The sequence below is a fragment of the Juglans regia genome, chromosome 6, assembly GCF_001411555.2.
Source record: "Juglans regia cultivar Chandler chromosome 6, Walnut 2.0, whole genome shotgun sequence".
In the NCBI taxonomy this organism is placed as follows: Eukaryota; Viridiplantae; Streptophyta; class Magnoliopsida; order Fagales; family Juglandaceae; genus Juglans; species Juglans regia.
This window is the reverse complement of record NC_049906.1, coordinates 37,946,907-37,965,839: the sequence shown is the minus strand read 5'-3', so window position 1 is coordinate 37,965,839 and position 18,933 is coordinate 37,946,907. Positions and strand designations below refer to the sequence as shown.

The following is an 18,933-nucleotide window of genomic DNA, read 5'->3' as shown; positions in this document are numbered from 1 at the left end:
ATTAGTATGGAAAAACTTTTTCAGTAAACTAGAATTTTCCATTCATGTTTGAGCATGAGATGAGTGTTCGACTTTTGATTTCTCTAGAAAACCATTTGTCTTTTTTAAGGTGGTTCACTTCATCTAAGATTATTCACTTTATTTATCAAGCATAGCAAATTACCCTTAAATAAATAAAGTGGTTAACTCTTACTAATTTTTTTTGGATGAAATAATGAGGGTATGGAGCCCAAAGGTTGTAGGAGTAATAAGTAAGGGTCATTAGTCTTACCTATATAAAGGGTCTTGTATTTTTCATTAGTGAAACCCATAAAATTCTAAGAGAAAAGACTAGAAGTCCCATTCTTTACAGAAAATATCTACTCTCTTTGTATGTTTTTCAGTTCTCAAACCTAAATGGTTGGAGATAAAAGATCCTATAGATCTCTTTATTCTTTCAAGATGTGTTTTTTTATGGTTGGTATTAGAGTGAAACCTTTCAACTTTGTGTTTGAATTATTAGCATTTCAATTTTGTTCAAATAATGAGTCTTTAATGATTTTGGAAATGGGCTAAACTTTCGGCTTTTAAGTTTTTATCTTTGAATTCATTTCCGGATGGTTTTGTGCTCATAACTATATTAATGGATTTCAAAGAGATGTCTTTACTTTCGGCTTAATTTCAAGCTTTATACATATTGATGGGCTTTTGGGCTAATTTACAGATAATAGGTTTTTTTCTTATTTTAGTAGATGCCCAGATGTATTTCTTTTGAACAATGAAGGTAAGGCTACAACATTCTTATTATATAAAAGAATACAAAAATTTGGAATCTCATTGTAACTAAATCAAGATAATGATGAGATGTGATTAGATAAAATGCTTTCTAAATTTAAACATGACTTTGGATTCAATATAACTTTAAAACTTTAACGTACGTTTGGTTATCAAATTCACTTCAATACATCTTAATTCATCATTATAATTTTTTTAAATCTTAACATAAAATATAATAAATAATTTAACTTTTTCAAATTTTAAAATAATAATAATAATAAAAATAATATTTTAACGATATTTTATCGTCTCAATTCAACTCAATTTAATATCTAAACGAATGCAATTTTAGTTCTCATCAGTGTTTTAAGTGGAAGTACTACGAATATAAAATCAAATTCAATAAAGCTATTCGGTTCAATAATTTTTGAATAAATTTCTATTTGGGTAAGGGTCATTTGACCCATCCAAATATATCGGTAAATAATGTCAGATGTGTGTTTGTCCATATCCAAAGATTTCAAAGTAGAAAACATGTGACAGATGATAAAAGATTGGATAATGTTACCATAGACTCTAAACCAAAAAGCATGTCAGATAATAATGCCCTTCGCCTCCAAGAAACATTCCATTTCAGCAATGGCGTCATCTTCACCAACGTCCAACGTCATTTAATTACGTCCTATTTCATATTAATTGATTTTGAAATAAACATGAGATAAAATAAAATAATTTTAAATAAAATATAAAAGTTGAATAAAATATTATTAAAATATTATATTTTAATATTATAATTATTTAAAAATTTAAAAAAATTGAATTAAAATTTAAAAAAATTATAATAATGAGATATGATTAGATAAAACGCTTTTCAAATCTAAACTGAGCCTTAGATTTAACATAGCTTTAAAGTTTTAAAGCAGTTTTAGTTCCCACCAGTGTTTCAAGTGGAAGTACTACGAATATAAAATCAAATTCAACAAAGCTATTCGGTTCAATAATTTTTGGATAAATTTCTATTTGGCTAGGGGTCCTTTGACCCATCCAAATATATTTCATCATATGTAAATAATGTCAGATTTGTGTTTGTCAATATCCAAAGATTCCAAACCAGAAAACATGTCGGATCATAAAAGATTGGATAATGTTACCATAGACTCCAAACCAAAAAGCATGTATAATAATAATGATAGACCTTGCCAAATTACATTACCACCCTTCTCTTTTTCAAAAGTGAATGATCGTCATCCTCACGTTCTGTAACACATATAATTTTTTATTTTTTTCTCTTATTAAATATATAGTCTATAGATAACGAGTAAAAGAAATCAATTAATTTAAAAAGAATAAAACAAAAAGAGTTTTAAAAAAATACAAATAAATATAAAATAAGTGTGGTGTATATGAATGATAAGATTTAAAAAAGTTGAATTGTTTATTATATTTTATATAGAAATTTATAAAAATTGTAATAATGAGATAAAACGCTTTCCAAATCCAAACAGGACCTTAAATTTAGATTAACTGGTTTGAATTCTGATATGAGATGAGATGGTTTTAGATAAAAGATAAAAGTTAAATAAAATATTGTTATAATATTATTTTTCAAAATTATTATTGTTTTAGAATTTAAAAAAGATGAATTGAGATTTTAAAAAGTTGAATTGATTATTATATTTTATGTAAAAATTTAAAAAAATTGTACTAATAAAATGTGATTAGATAAAACATTGTTTAAATCCAAACAGTGACTTAGATTCAACATAACTTAAGAGCTTTAAGGCAGTTTTAATTCTCACCAGTGTATAAATTTCTATTTGGTTAAGGGTCCTTTGACCCATCCAGCTCTTATCACTCGGCACGCATCTCATTTTTTTATATTTTTTAAATATCTTTAAATATTTTAAAAAATATTAACGTATTAATAAATACTTTCTTAAATATTAAAAAATAAAATAAAATGCTAAAACAGTCAAACGGGCCTACCAACAAGGTAACACAACAACCACCTCCTGAACCTTCATTCCATTCTCTCATCCAACCAACATATTTTTAAAAATGGAATATGAAACAAAGCCTAAAATCTATAAATTTTGGTGGTTCTCTGTGTAACAATCCGATCCTAAGATAAGTTTTATATATTTTTATATACCTATAAATATTTTATTATTATTATCATCATCATTATTATTATTATTATCAGATTTTAAGTTTTAATTTGAATTTAAATCTTATTATCTTTTTTATTTTCATATCTCTACAGAACCTCATCTCTTGATTTTAGTCTCTGAAATAAACACAATAAACTTCCAAACCCGTACGTCTCTCAGTTGATGATCAATTTCTCCACTCCGCACGTCTCCACTCCCATGCACATGCACTTCTCTATTCCTCTAGGTTTCCTTTTGTTTCTCAATCATCTACATATATATATTACGCTTATCCCTTATGCGTTAAGAGAAAACTCAAGCAGCCCCGCCGCACCTCCAGTCATCCCTAACCTCTTAGAATACTCTTTTTTTCTATACCAAAAACAGAGCATCCCGATCGTCTGAAACCACCATCACTCACGTATGCTCTCACGCCGCCAGCTCATGCCGCCACTCTCCAGCCACCACCGCCCGTAGAGACCACCTCGACGTAGCCAGTTTCACCAGCCACCTTAAGGACGTCGGAGCACCTCTCATCGGTGAAGACTTCCCGTTCTCGGCTTGGCAGTTCTCTCTCTCTCTCTCTCTCTCTCTCTCTCTCTCTCTCTCTCTCTCTCATGGCGTCGCACCACCCTGCTAGGGACCCAGCCATGCCACTGTGACCCCCCCGCTAGCCATCCAGAACCGCCGCACGTCATCCTCTCTCTCGGTGAGCTCCTCTGTCGCACGCCCCTCTCCCGAGTCTCTGTTCTCTCTTCTAATGATACATGTTGTATTTTTAGGTTTTCAAGTGTTAATTGATAAAATTACAAGTATGCCCTTTTTTAATCTAGTATCTTGAAGCAGTGTTTTAAGTATAATAATATTTATCACCTTACATTTAAGTATATGTTAATTATAAATATTATTATGTCATTTTTTTAATTGAAGTTGAGTTTAATATTTCAAGTTGAGTTTAATTTTATTAAATAAATATATTAGTCAAATGCTCATTTTATTAAAAAAGTGTTGAAAGAATTTGAAATATGTTTTAAAGTATATTATTGAGCCTAATATTTTGTTAATATTCATTTGTCTATTTAGTAGAATTTAATAAAATTATTATGTTCAGAATATTTAAATAATATTAGTATTTATTAGATTTCTTGCTAAAATAAATAATTATGTTAATCATGAGAAAGTAAATCTATTTTAAGAATTGAGGTTTTTATGACTTATTTTAAAATACCCAAGTATTCTACTAAATTATAATAGATTATTAGTATTTAAGTAATTTAAATACTAGAATTTATTGATTATAGTGTTAAACAAAAGATTTAGTTGACTATCTTTTAGATTGTGAATTTAGGGCAGGTTTGGGGCCAAAACCAAAATACAAAATTCTCATCTCATCTCATCTCATCATTACACCTTTTTCAAATCCTCATACAAAATATAATAAACAATTCAACTTTTTCAAATCTCAATACACTTTTTTCAAATCCCAAAACAATAATAATATTAAAACTTAATATTTTAAACTTCAAAACAAAATACAAAATTCTCATCTCACCCACCAAACCTACCATTAATTAAGTATGATATTAGTACATATTGTTTCCAAACAGATTTAGTGATAGTTATTATTGCGTTTAGGTGTCGAGTTACGAAGTGATATTCAAGAAAAAGCGCAGCGAGGTAAGTAGTTTGATCATAAATTAGGATCATCACAGTTTAGCTTATATATAAGTATTATTCAAGTCAGTTCATTGACAGTCATTATTTATGAACCACTCATGTCATATGCAAACATGTCATCCAGCATAGTATACGATCATATCATTCCGCATCATGTTCAGATTCAGAAATTATAATTATATATATTATGTCATGCATCTCATGTGTATAAGACACATAAGCTATCTTAAGTTCAAAGTACAAGATAAGATCAGATCAATTAATAAGATGACCATTCAGATGCATGATATCATTGCAATTTAGTTTAGGGTGGATGTGCAAGCCACGAACTTAGTCGTGGTCCACCATAGTATACCATAATACTATCAGCAGCTCCCCTTGCTGCAGCGGGATGTGGGGTTGGTGCACAACCTCGCACACAGGGTTAAGTGTATTGGCCAGTCAGATAAATTAGTTAAATCAGATAAATCAGTCAAATCAGTCAGTTATTTCAGTTAAATCAGTCATACATAGCATAAGCATCAATATGAACAGTCATGAATTTTAAGCTCTCAGCATGAAAACTTTTATGAAAACCTATGTTTATTACATTTACGTTGTGATGAATTTTTTACTGAGTCTTCCACTCATTTTAGTTTGTTTTCATGTTTTTAACCACCCAGGTGAGAATGATGAACACGAGCAAGCAAGCCAGGATTAGAAGGAGCAGTTAATTTAGTTTCAAATCTTCTAGAATAAAATTGTTTTTGTGACAGAAATTTTATTCAATTTATTCATTTAATATTTTTGTGAAATATATTTTATTAGACAATTTTTCTAAAAAATAAATCCTAAAGTTTATTTATTAAAAATGAGATATTTTGTCGAGTTTATTTTGAAAAATATGTGACATTCCTAAACTAAGGGAAGGGGGTGTTATACTCTGCAAATCAAATTTCATGACAATACATTCAAATGAGCACAATAATTCAAGTAAAATAGTCAATTTCAGCAAACAATAAACTATATTTCAGAAAATGCGACTCGCAATAAATAACAAAACCTATTTCCTTTAATCTGATGCAAAATAATAAACACCAACCAAATCTCAAAAAGAACATCCAAATCCCACAAAGAACATCCTTTAGATGATGAAATGTTACTACAATGTCACACATTCCTTGCATTAGACATCAACGACATCGTTACTAGCATTCTACCTCTCACCCACACGTTATCTTCCTTTCTCCAAATACAAGCCTCTTAGACCCATATTCATCAAATAAAATAAATCTCTAACTACCCAAACTTTACACGAAATCAAAGGAGGAAAAAATGTCAAAATGTTTAACTCAACTGTCTTATATAACAGAATGCTTGGGTCGGAGAGAGGCGAGCTTGAAGCATGAGAATGGCCTTGATTGGTGATGGAGTCAACGAGCATCGATGAACTCGAAGGAAAAAACCACTTTTGAGAGAGAGAGACAGAGAGAGAGAGAGAGAGAATGTGTGTGTGAAACAAAAATATGGGAGTATCGGCCGGATTGTGAACAATTCACTCCACATCTAATGGAAATACTGTAGCAAAATGTTAAATGAAGTTAAGATACAACACTCATTGGATGCCACTTTTGATTAAATCTTTTTTATATTTTAAAGGACATTGTATTTTACAAAATTCATTGCGAATGCTCTGAATATGAAGTTTGAAAAATGCCATCTAGCCTTTCAGTAATGCATAGCCCACGAACCAATTTGAATACCTTGTTACATTATTTCCCCTTATTTCTAAATCATTGCTTTTAAGATTTGGGCTTGATTTCACATGAGTTTGTTTTAGTTTGAACTCTATTATCCATTTTGTTATTTACGTGTATATATATTCCAAGCTTCTATACACAAACAACATAATAGAAAATATTCTTCCATTCATAATTTGTCATGGTGTTAGAGAATCGATCTCTATAGTCATGGCTGGCAATCCCTCAAATCCTTACTTTCTACACACCGGTGATAGTCCTGGTTTTGTTCTGGTATCTCATCCCCTCAATGGCCACAACTACTCCACATGAAGCCATTCAATGATCATGGCCTTATGTGCCAAGAATAAAAATGGCTTCATCGATGGATCTCTTTCAAAACCCACCAACCGATCCCCTCTTTGAACCTTGGTCCCAATGTAGCAATATGGTTTTATCCTGGCTTTTAAATTATGCTTCTAAGGAAATTGCAGCGAGCATTATCTACACTGGTATTGCACATGCTATGTGGGTAGATCTCAAAGATCGTTTTTCTCAAAGTAATGCCCCTCGCATCTTTCAACTTCAGGAAACCATTTCTTCTTTCTCCCAAAACCAACACTCTGTTAGTGCATATTTCACATTACTTAAAAGGATATTGGGATGAACTCAATAGGGGTATAACTGGTTCGATTTAGTCCGGTTTTGGACAAAATCTAAAACTAAACCGGTAACACCGGTTTTGTATTTTTTAAAACCGATTACGCACCAATTACCCCTCTAAACTAGTACTTCCGGTTTTACTGGTTCCGATCCGGTTTTAATATATTAAGTATATTAGTATTACTAATGTATTTATCAAAAGAAATATGTTGAGAATTTATTATGCAATAAAATGTATTTAATATATATATTTTATATTTAAAACATATGATGAAATTATAATATATTATTTCATACATAATTATATAATATAAAAAATATATAATATTTAATATTAATAATTAATAATATATATAATATGTGAACCGATCCAGTGTTGGAAAACGTAAAACCGATTCTCGACCGGATTTTATTGGTTTTTAAAATGAAGGAACCAATCCGAACCGAACCAACCGGTCCGGGCCAATTTTTCAGTTTATTTTTAGACCCATAGAACTCAACAATTTTCATCATCTGCCTTCATGTACTTGTGGAGCATCAAAGACTCTTCTTGATTACCAACAACAAGAACAAATCATGTATTTTCTCATGGGACTCAATGACTCATTCTCCAATGTTCGAGGCCAAATCTTATTGATGGATCCTTTGCAACCTATCAACAAATTTTTCTCGTTGGTTCTGCAGGAAGAATGCAACTTGCCATTTCTTCCCACCCTTCTATGATTATTGAACCAGTTGCAATGCTCACTCACAATAAGAAATCTCCCACCTGCTTTGGACCTAAGCGTGAGAGACCCTTCTATAATCACTGCAAAATTCATGGTCACACCATTGATCGATGTTACAAACTTCATGGTTACCCACCCTGGTCATCGGTTACACAAGTCCACTTCATCACCTGCAGCTTCAGCTCATCATGTTTCAACTCCTGAACCACCATCTGATATTCCTGCTCTTCCTTTCACCAAAGAGCAGTGTGAATAATTATTAAGTCTTTTGAAGCCTACATCTACGCAACCTATGGCAAACAACATCACTGAAAGTACTTTCACGCCTTCCACAAGTCACTTCTCAAGTAATCCCTCAAGCTTTTCTGCCTCTTCCTCTCCCACTTGGATCAATGACACTGGAACCACTGACCACATGGTCAGCTCCCTCACCTTATTATCTTCTATTAAATCCATATCACTTTCTGTCACCTTACCTAATGGTACATCAGTACCAGTTACTCACTCTGGTAATGTTGTCCTATCTCCTACGTTCACATTCACAAATGTTATTTGTGTACCTTCATTTTCTTTTAACCTCATCTCTATCAGTAAACTTGCTTCCTCACTTCATTGTTATCTCATTTTTCTCTCTAATTTCTATTTTATACAGGACCTTCTGACATGGAAGACGATTGGTTTGGGTGAACGGCAACATGGTCTTTACCACCTCCTTCCATTTTCTGCATCCACAGCTGTTGTTGTCTCCAGATCTTTTGCCACACTATGGAACCAACGTTTGGGACACCTTTCATTTTCTCGTCTATCTTCTTTAAATAAAGATGTATTGAATGCTTCTAGTTTTACACAAACACATTGTGATGTATGCCCATTAGCAAACAACATCGATTACCATTTTCTCTTAGTCAAATTTCACCATCTTCTCATTTTGAACTTATTCACTGTGATATATGGGGTTCGATTGCCACCTTTACCACTACTGGTTCAAAATATTTTCTTACTATTGTCGATGACTATACATGATGTACATGGCTTTACCTCATGCCTACCAAATATCAAACTCGTCTACTTTTACAATCCTTTTTGAATCTCATTAAAACTCAATTTAGCACAAGTGTTAAGAAGATCCGCAATGACAATGGCCCTGAATTTGACATGCCTACCTTTTTTGCTGAAACTGGCATCATTCATCAATGTAGTTGCGTTGCCACACCTCAACAAAATGGTGTCGTAAAACGTAAACACTAGCATATTCTCAATGTAGCTCGCGCACTTCATTTCCAAGTAGACTTACCTCTCTTTTTAGGGTGATTGTGTTCTCACAGCCACATATATTATCAATCGTATTCCCATCCCTATCCTTTCAGGACGTTCACCTTATGAAGTCCTTTCAATGCCAAACCTTCCTACTCACATATTCGAGTATTTGGCTGCCTCTGCTATGCTTCCACACTTGTATCTCAACACCACAAATTTGATTCTCGTGTATGAAAATGTGTCTTTCTTGTCTATCCCTTTGCCACCAAAGGTTATAAGCTCCTATACCTACACACAAATCAGACCTTCATCTCACGAGATGTTGTTTTTTAGGAACAAAATTTTCCTCTTGCTCCTATAGCCACATCTCACCTTCCACCAACAGATCAATCCTTAGTTCTCCCCCAACCTACCTTCACAGATGACATCAACCACACCACCACATCCCTCCCTTCATCTTCTCCAACATCCATTCTTAGGTCCTCTCGATCTCGTCGTGCACCTCAGTACCTTCTGGATTATCACTGCCACCTAGCTAGTTGCCTTCATTTGCCATCTCCTTCCATGCAGATTGGCTCCACACCTTCAGGTACCTCTCATGCACTTTCCTCTTATTTATCTTATGAAAACTTATCACCTCAACATCGTGCATTTTCTATTGCTTTGTCATCTTACCATGAACCCACATCATTTCGTGAGGCTGTGAAATGCCAGCAATGGTGTGATGCCATGGCTGCTGAGGTACATGCTTTAAAAGATAACCAGACATGGACTCTCACTTCTCTTCCTCCCAATAAGCATGCTTGGCTGCAAATGGGTATATCACATCAAACATAAATCTGATGGTTCAATCAAAAGTTACAAAGCATGATTGGTAGCAAAATGGTACATCCAACAAGCTGGTTTGGATTATCATGAAACTTTCTCACCTGCTGCTAAATTTGTTACTGTTAGTTGTTTATTTGAAATTGTAGCTGCACACAACTAGAATCTCCGTCAATTAGATGTCAACAATGCCTTCCTTCATGGAGATCTGCATGAAGAAGTGTATATGACTCTTCCTCCTGGCTTTACTCAACAAGGGGAGCGCACTATTTGTCGACTTAACAAATCATTATATGGCTTGAAACAAGCATCTGGCCAATGGTTTGAAAAATTCTCATGTGCTTTAATTGCTTATGGCTTCCAGCAATCTCAAGTAGATCATTCTCTCTTCACTCGACACACAAGTTCCTCTGTTATTGCATTACTTGTCTATGTTGACGACATTGTTATAGCAAGCAACAATTTTGTAGCCATTGACAGGTTAACCCTTACAAGACCTGACCTTGCCTACTGGGTACAAACCTTAAGCCAATTCATGGGAGCTCCTCGACAACCTCATTTGGATGCAGCTCATTGTGTCCTTTGCTACATCAAACAGACACTTGGCCAAGGAATATTTCTTCCAGCTAATACTTCCATGCACCTCCGAGCATTTTGTGACTCGGATTGGGCTAGTTGCATGGATAGTCGATGATCAGTAACTGGATAATGCATCTTCTTGGGAAATTCTTCTATCTCCTGGAAATATAAGAAACAAAGCTATATTGGTGGTGCTGGTCGCTTGCTTCTTTGTTCTAGCTTTTGGATGGTCTTAGGGTCCACTTTGCTGGACAGTGCCAAGTAAAATATTTCCCTTGGAAATTCGATCAACAAGACAAAGCATTACAGTAGCTGTGAACCTTCTATTCACATTCATTATTAGCCCAGTCTTTCCTTTCCCTTCTTTGTGCATTCAAGTTCGGTATCTTCCTTTTCTTTGCTGGCTGGATTACCATCATGACCATCTTTGTTTACATCTTCCTACTCGAAACTAAGGGAGTTTCAATTGAAGAGATGATTTTCCTATGGAGGAAGCAATGGTTATGGAAGAGAATAATGCCTGAAGTTGTTGGAGGTGTACTGGAGAGCAATGAGAGGCAAGGAAATTCATGGAACTAGGTGAAACAGCCACTGTGAAGTTACACAGCCCGTAAGTTGCACAAGTATTATCTCATTGCACAGTAAGACAGCAATACCAATATCATTCAAAAGGTTTTGTACACAAAAAAAAAAAAAAAAACAACCACAATATTGAACATGACTTATAGATGTGTGAAGTGACCATGTCAAAGTATAGGCCTGATGATAATCTAACTTCCCAATGAGATATTAAATCCTCATAATCATTTTCAATTAAATTTCTTAAACTTTACCGACTCATTCTTTATTACCTCCAAATGAACTCTTTTTTAAGAAGAAAAATACTTTAACTACAACGAAATTAACTAAAATAACTTGACTTGGTATATTAGATTATAAAGCGATCTATCATATTATAGGAAATCATGTCAATTTGTGAAATTATTTTTATGAGAATTTTTTTTATGGTGCAACACTTCTCTTTCAAGAATACCAGAAAATTAGGGCTAACTATCAGCTGCCATAAAGAAAGAAGTGCAAGGAAAAGTCTCCTCTAAAACTCTCTCGACGAGAGAGAATAGGTGGAGTGTGTTTGTCTTGGTGCTCTAGCTAGGAGTGACTGAGGGAGTGTGCTTCCCCTTAATCAAACTGAAAAGATTAAGGAGGGAAGAAATGTAGGATTTGGAGATGCAGTGGGATCAATGCAGTCTTACTGAAGATGAGAATTCGGTAATTGAGATTGGCTCGGTTGATCTGAATGAAGTTGCGAAGAAATGAGAGAGGTGTTTGGTGAGTAAATTGTGGTCTAATCGTCGCGTTGGGAAGGAGGTTGTTCATTCTACCATGGCTAAGATCTGGAGAGTTGATAGTTTATTCACTTTCCAGGAAATCAATACAAATCTGTTTGTTATCACCTTTGCTTGCCAGGAGGACAAACGATGAGTGCTAGAACGAATGCTTTGGCTTTTTGGTAACTGTCTACTGCTCCTTAAGCTTGATGGTCTTATCCATCCGCTGAAGATGAATTTTATTTGTGAGCTTTTTTGGATTCAAATGTATAATCTACCGTTTGTATATATGAAATGGGAGATTGGAAAGCAAATTGGAGATTCAATAGGGGTGGTTCAGGAGGTTGATGTAAGGGAGGGTGGATCCGGTTGGGGAGGTGCTCTGAGAGTTAAAGTCGAATTGAATCTAAAGAAAGCCATTGCTCGTGGAAGAACTGTGAATTTATTGGGAAAGAAGCACTGGATTTCCTTAATGAGAAATTACCTAGAATGTGCTTTTGATTGTGGTATGATTGTCCATGGGGGAAAAGGATGCTCTAATTCAGGTAGGAGTGCATTAGTGAAGCAGTATGGAACCTGGCTATGAGCTAGTCATCCTATGGGGAGGAGGAGTGGAATTCTTAATGATGAAAGTGCATATCCTTGTATGAGTGAAGGGAAGACGCGTGCTGAGAATTTGGGGAGAAACGATGGGAAATCCTCTCATTCTGATCCTGTACAAGCTGAGGGATCTATGGAATCTAATAGCAGTGAAGGAGTGAATGGACTAAATGTGAGTGGTGTGAAAGAGTATGGTGTCAGTGATCCTTTGTTGCCTTCTCTACACAATGAAGAAGTTGGTACTATGCTAGCCAACCATGTGTTTGAGGAAAAGATTAAGACAATTGCAATTGAAACTCTGAGTGACTCTTAAGACTATTCGTACAAGAAGGAGCATGATAGGTTCAGGAGAAACAAAAAAGAAACAAGCAGAGTTAAGGGCCATAGCTCAATTGATAGTACTGAAACAGAATGATTCAAAGAGGAATGAGGGGGATGGAGTGCTTAGTAGAGGGAAATAGAAATGAAGGGCAAGGAATACAGGAATTTCTGTTGAGATTGTACTGCCTGGAAATAGTAAATGTAGTTTACAGCTTGTTGATGAGGATGTTGCTGTAAATGAAAACCTTGTGAAAAAAGGAAGGCTAGATGGGGTTTGTGATGATGATTTGCCTTCCAAGGGATTGGCAGTGGTTGTTGATCAGCTCCGCCAAACATTATGAAAATCTTAAATTGGGAATTCCGGGAGCTTGGGGACCCCCGGACAATTCAAGACCTCTACCATTTGGTAAAGGATAAAAATCCCAATATACTTTTTCTCATGGAGACAAAACCATTAGCAAGAAAATTTGATGTTATTAAAAGGAAACTGGGATGTGTTGGTTGTTTTATGGTGGATGCTAGAGGCAGTAGTGGAGGATTGGCCCTACTATGAAGTCAAGAGGTTAGCGTTGAAGTGCTTAATTTCACTCAGCACCATATTAGTGTTACTATGATGCATGATAATGGCATGAAAAGATGGGTGTTGACTGGATTTTATGGTCACCCCGAGGCCTTTAAAAGAAGTTCAAGATGGAGCTTATTGTCTAGTCTAAAACCTTAAGGGAGTAAGGGTGGTGTCTGATTGGAGACTTTAATGAAATAGTCTCACAATCTGAGAGGTTAAGGGGGGGGGGAGGAGAGGAAAGGTCTGAGGGTCAAATGGAGGTCTTCAGACAGTGCTTAGAGGGCAATCATTTGTATGATTTGGGATGGCAGGGTATAAAATACACCTGGACAAATAAGCATTCAAATGACACTTTTATTCAAACCACAAGCCTATTTTGTTGATAATGTCTAAGAATATGCATCCTGCCTGGGCTAGAAGGAGATTGTTCGGGTTTGAGGCAAAATGGACTTTGGAAGATAAGGGGGGAGGATTGTGGAAGTTGTTTGGGAAAGAAATAATGCTGCTCAAAGTCTAATGAATAAGGTATAAGGGAAACTGAAAATGTGTAATGGTGACCTTCTTAGATGGAATTCCCTAAGAGCTAGTGATGGGGAAAAGGAGATCCTAAGGTTGAGTGAGAGGCTGAAAAAAGAGCAGGAAATTGAGGGTTCTCATAATGCATCAGTTGTGAGAGACTTGCAGAAGAAGTTGGGTTTACTCCTTGAAAAGGAAGACTTAAAATGGAAGCAAAGGGCCAAGCGAACTTGGTATCAACTTGCTGACAAAAATATCAAGTTCTTTCATGAATGTGCTAGCCAGAGAATAAGAAGGAACTATATTCGAGAGATCCTAGATGCACAGAGAAGAAATGTGAAAGATCAGAAGGTTTTGAGGAGGTATTCTCTCAGTACTTCAGCAATCTGTTTAGTTCTTCAAACCCTTCAACAGATGAGATAGTAGATGGATTATGAGGAGTAGAGATGAAGGTCACGAGTACTATGAATGCTAAATTGTAGAAGGAGTTTACAATGCTTGAGATTGTAGCTACTCTCAAAGATATGGGCCCTCTCAAATCTCCAGGGCCTGATGGCTTTGGAGCATGCTTCTACCAGACCTACTAGAATGTTGTTGGGGAGGAGGTAAGCCAAGTTATCCTATCTTTTTTGAATGGAAGGGGTGGGTTAGATTGTTCAATTAATTTTACTCATATTGTTCTCATTCCTAAAGTTGAAAAACCTGCTGATGCTAGTGATTTTCAGCCTATAAGCCTTTGTAATGTATTGTACAAATTATTGTCAAAAGTCCTAGCTAACAGGTTGAAGACGGTGCTGCCAGAGATCATTTCAAAGAGCCAAAGTGCTTTCCTTCCAGGAAGGCTAATTACAAACAATGTCATGGTTGCATATGAAACTTTGCATACAATGAAAACAAGGCAAAAAGGAAGGGTTGGAAGCATGGCATTGAAGCTGGACATCTCCAAGGCTTATGATAGAATGAGTGGGGCTTCTTAGTGGTTGTTATGAGAAAGCTTGGCTTTGGTGAACTATAGATTAAATTGGTTACGGAGTGTGTTACTTCTGTAACATATTATGTCTTTGTGAATGGGCAACTAGGTTGTGTCATTAAGCCCTCAAGGGGAATTCGTCAGGGAGATCTCATATCCCCCTATTTGTTTATCCTCTGTGCTGAGGGTTTGATATGGCTGAAAGGAGAGGTGATATAAGGGGAGTTACTGTAACCAGAGGAGGCATAAGAGTAAATCATTTACTCTTTGCTGATGATTTTTTTATCTTTGGGAGGGCTAAGTTGTTAAAGTGGCTTAAGATACAAGAGCTCCTAAGCACTTATGAGAGGGCCTCGAGACAGGGCTTAAATAGACAAAAAAATACTATATTCTTTAGCTCTAATACACCTATGGCAGCAAGATTACAAATCCAGCAAGAAGCAGGAGTTGCTATCTGTGGTAGTTTTGAAAAACATCTTGGTCTCCCTTCCAGTGTGGGTAGATCAAGGTATAACACCTTCAAGAGCTTAAAGGAGATGGTATGGCACAAAGTGAATAATTGGAAGAATACATTCCTCTCAATCAGGAAAGGAAATATTATTAAAAGCTGTTATCCAGGCAATACCAACGTATTCAATGAGTGTTTTCATGCTTCCAAGGAGATTGTGTAAGGAAATTGCTACTGTTATTGCTAGATTTTGGTGGGGACATATGCAAAATGATAAAATAATTCATTGGAGGAGCTGGTCAAAGATGGGGGATTCAAAGAGGAGCGGAGGGTTGGGCTTTAGGGAGCTTGAGAGTTTTAACAAAGCCATGTTGGCTAAGCAAGCTTGGAGGATTTTGAATAACCCTTCTTCTCTGATAACAAATGCAGGAGAAGTATTTCAAAAAGGGGAATATGTTGGAAGCTAGATTGGGCCATGGTCCTTTGATATGGAGAAGCCTATGGTCTTCTATTGATTTGATTAAAAATGGACTGATATGGAGGGGAGTGGCAATAGGATTAAAATATGGAAGGATAGATGGGTTCCTTCACCTTCCTCTCACATGGTGCATTCTCCTGTGAAGATTTTATCTGAAGACTCCTCTATTAAGCAGCTTATTGATGAGAACACAGGTCATTGAAATGTATTGCTAATTTCTGAAATTTTCAGTAGAGAAGAGACTGAGGCCATATAGTATCCCTCTTAGTAGGTTGGGTTCTGAGGATAAAATGAGATGGGGTTTCTCACATAATGGTTTTTTTTTTCTGTTCGGAGTGCTTACCATCTCGAGCACTCAAGGTTGATGGCTGAGAGGGGGATGGTCTGGTGGCCTGTACATTGAGGAGAATATGGTTGAGGAGGAATTCTTTTATCTTTGAGAGGAAGTTTGAAAGCCCAAGAGCTTTAATCATTGCTGCTCAGCAGAATTATGCAGATTTTAGAGCTGCTAATACTTGTTTTAAGCCTTCTCACACTGACAGAATCCTGGTTAGAAGGAAGAAACTCGATGCTTTGGCCTATAAAATTAATTGGGATGCTGCCCTTGATGCTAAAAATAAGAAGCTGGGAATTGGGGTTATAATCAGAGATTCGGAGGGGGAGATTCTTGCCTGTTTGTGCTTAATGTTGCCTACTCTCTTGAAGCCTGTTATGGCCGAGGCACATGCCTTGAGAAGGGCAATGATCTTTTGTTTAGAGTTGGGGTTATCGAATGCTGTTCTTGAAGGTGATTCTCTGGTGATAGTTAAGGATACAAATGGTATAGATGAAATTGGGACAGATTATGGTGTTATAATTGCGGATACTAGGAAAATGCAAAAAAAATAATTTGAACTGGTTTGTAAAGTTTACTCATAGGGAAGCTAACAATGTAGCTCCTACACTGGCCAAATTGGCTCGCTCTTGTAATGATGAACTTGTATGGATAGAGGAGGGTCCTCCACAGATCAAGAATTGTGTGTTGAGGGAGAAATATTGTAATGATTGATTTGTTGTTAATGAAATTTACCATGTTTACTTCAAAAAAAAAAAAGAATAACAGAAAATTATTGAAATTTTCAGTTTCCAAACGTCCATGGTTGTGTTTTGTATTTGTGAAGGCAGTAGAATGCATTGAAAAAAATAATTTACATGTATTTTTTGGATGTTTGGAAATGCCCTTTCGTTCAATGCTTCTGAAAAACTAAAAGCCTTAAAAAAAATTGGACTGGGTTGGTAAAGGTAACATCCAACCCAGTCCAATAGAGAGAGGCTTATGCAACTAGACCAAGAAAGTTAAAAGCATCCAACAAGTTCTTCTCAGAACACGCCACAGAGAACCATGGCGTGATTGTGCATAAACTCGGATTCTGAAGCAAGGCACCTCCCAAAACACCTGGGAGAAACAAATGCTTCTGAGCTCTCACTCAAATGCAGATTGCAGCCAATATTTTTCCATTTTTTTTTTCCCAATATAGGGGAGTCAAATGATTTCCAAAGACACTAATCTTTCCCAGAATTCACTCACTTCTTCAGCAATGAGATCATATGCATCATCAATAACAACAGTAAAAATTAACACAAGTTAAAAGAGGGAGAGAGGGTAAAAGCAGAGCTCATGCTACTCAATCTAGATCTTATAATTCTTATTCTTTCTGTAAACTGGCACAACCCCACAACATGATATTAAGGATTAGCACATACAGAAATCCTAAATCAACTTCAATGAAACCCCAACACCCACACAGACAGACACACGCTGTGCCCTGTATATTGTTAAATACACACATCGACCATACCATAAAGGCAAGCTATAAGAATAAATAAGTTAGCAAACACTAGCCATCCTATTGTTAATCTTCGAGAAAACTCTGAAACTACTTTTACTCTCGTTTTGTCTTGCGGGGTAGGAGCGATTGATCCAATCTCCGCCGTTCAACTTCCAACAAGACAATTCGAAAATATATTGATACAAATTAACTAATTTACTTCGATCGACCTCCAAAGCCATCCTCTTGAACAAAAACATGAAGAAGAAAGACTTCAGAGAGCCATGTATAACAATCACCAACACGAGGACCTCCGACTTTTCAGACTGATGACAAAAACCCATCATACTGAATCGAGGCGCAAAATCCGGCGCAAATCACTTGTTGCCGAGCCGCTGTTCTTCCCCAAGAAGCCAGGGACAGGAAGGGAACATGGAGGCGGCGACTCGACGACTGAAGATCCGCCGTAGATTCCATCGTTTACCTTGAATTCGGAAACCCTAATCTGCCTCTGGACGGTCTCCGGGTCCGGACCTAGCCGGTCCGTGGATCCCAGCACCAAGTTCAGATCTCGTTCCTTCTTCGCCCTCGACTTCCGATTATCACTAACCTTCGTCTGGCTCAACGTCTCGCCGCGCTTCAGGATCCTGACCTGGCCCATGACCATGTTCTTGGCAGGAACCATGGCCACCAGGGAACGATCTCGATGCTGAGGACTGGATTGGATAGAAGGGGGAGATCGCCTACGCCGGCGGGAGTGGGAGCCTTTAGGACTAGAATTTCGGGGAGATTTGAGAGGAGTTGATAGGGTTTCTGGGCAAACCCGGGTCTGAAGATAGCTGTGGGAAGGAAGAATCGCAGTGGCCATTTCAACCGAGGGAGGGGGGAAACGATGACTAAGGAAAGCAAGGACTTCAAGAAGGAATTGAAAAACCAGTTGTACGATACAAACTATCAGAGTACGATCGAGCGGTATTTATAAACTTCTCTTTCGGGGATTGAAACCCGCGTGAGGATTTGAACCGGCTAGAGCGGTGAAAAGATTACCCGCAGGGCACGTAAATACAGTCACGGGACGATTTCATGGGATAAATTTAACGAAGTCGGTTACGTGGCCATATTTTTGCACTCGATTGCTCTTAAATTTACGAGAAAGGACTAGAAAACGGGGCAGTCTGGTGGTGGAGTTGTAATTTAAGTGTGATTAATGGGTAATAATGGAAGAGGGTGAAAAGTTTTGTTGTCGTGAAAGATAAGACCATCTTCCTGAGAGGAACGTGACTGGCAGCAGACAAGTTAGGGATGTCAATATGTTACACGACCCATTAACCCAACACGAACACGACACGATAAAAGCGGGTTAGGGTTTACCCTTAACGGGTTCGGGTCAAAACGGGTTGACCCGTTAAGACACGATAGCTTAACGGGTTGATAACGGGTCAACCCGTTATGACCCGTTATGACCCGTTATAACCCGTTATGACCCGTTATGAAAGTTAAAATTATAATTATACCCTTATACCTAAAAAATAAAATTGTTGGGATT

General features: G+C 36.5%; 1 protein-coding gene across 1 annotated transcript; it reads right to left on the bottom strand.

Moving 5' to 3' along the window:
* Nucleotides 1-17,234: 17,234 nt before the first annotated feature.
* Nucleotides 17,235-18,350, bottom strand: LOC109015720. Its single transcript, XM_018998188.2, has one exon. The coding sequence runs from the start codon at nucleotides 18,253-18,255 to the stop codon at nucleotides 17,731-17,733; it is 525 nt and encodes a 174-aa protein (XP_018853733.2). The 5' UTR covers nucleotides 18,256-18,350; the 3' UTR covers nucleotides 17,235-17,730.
* Between the last annotated feature and the right edge of the window lie 583 nt (nucleotides 18,351-18,933).

Bases quoted from the DNA above. Each gene is read 5' to 3' on its own strand.
- LOC109015720 (XM_018998188.2), bottom strand. From the start codon at position 18,255: ATGGCCACTGCGATTCTTCCTTCCCACAGCTATCTTCAGACCCGGGTT.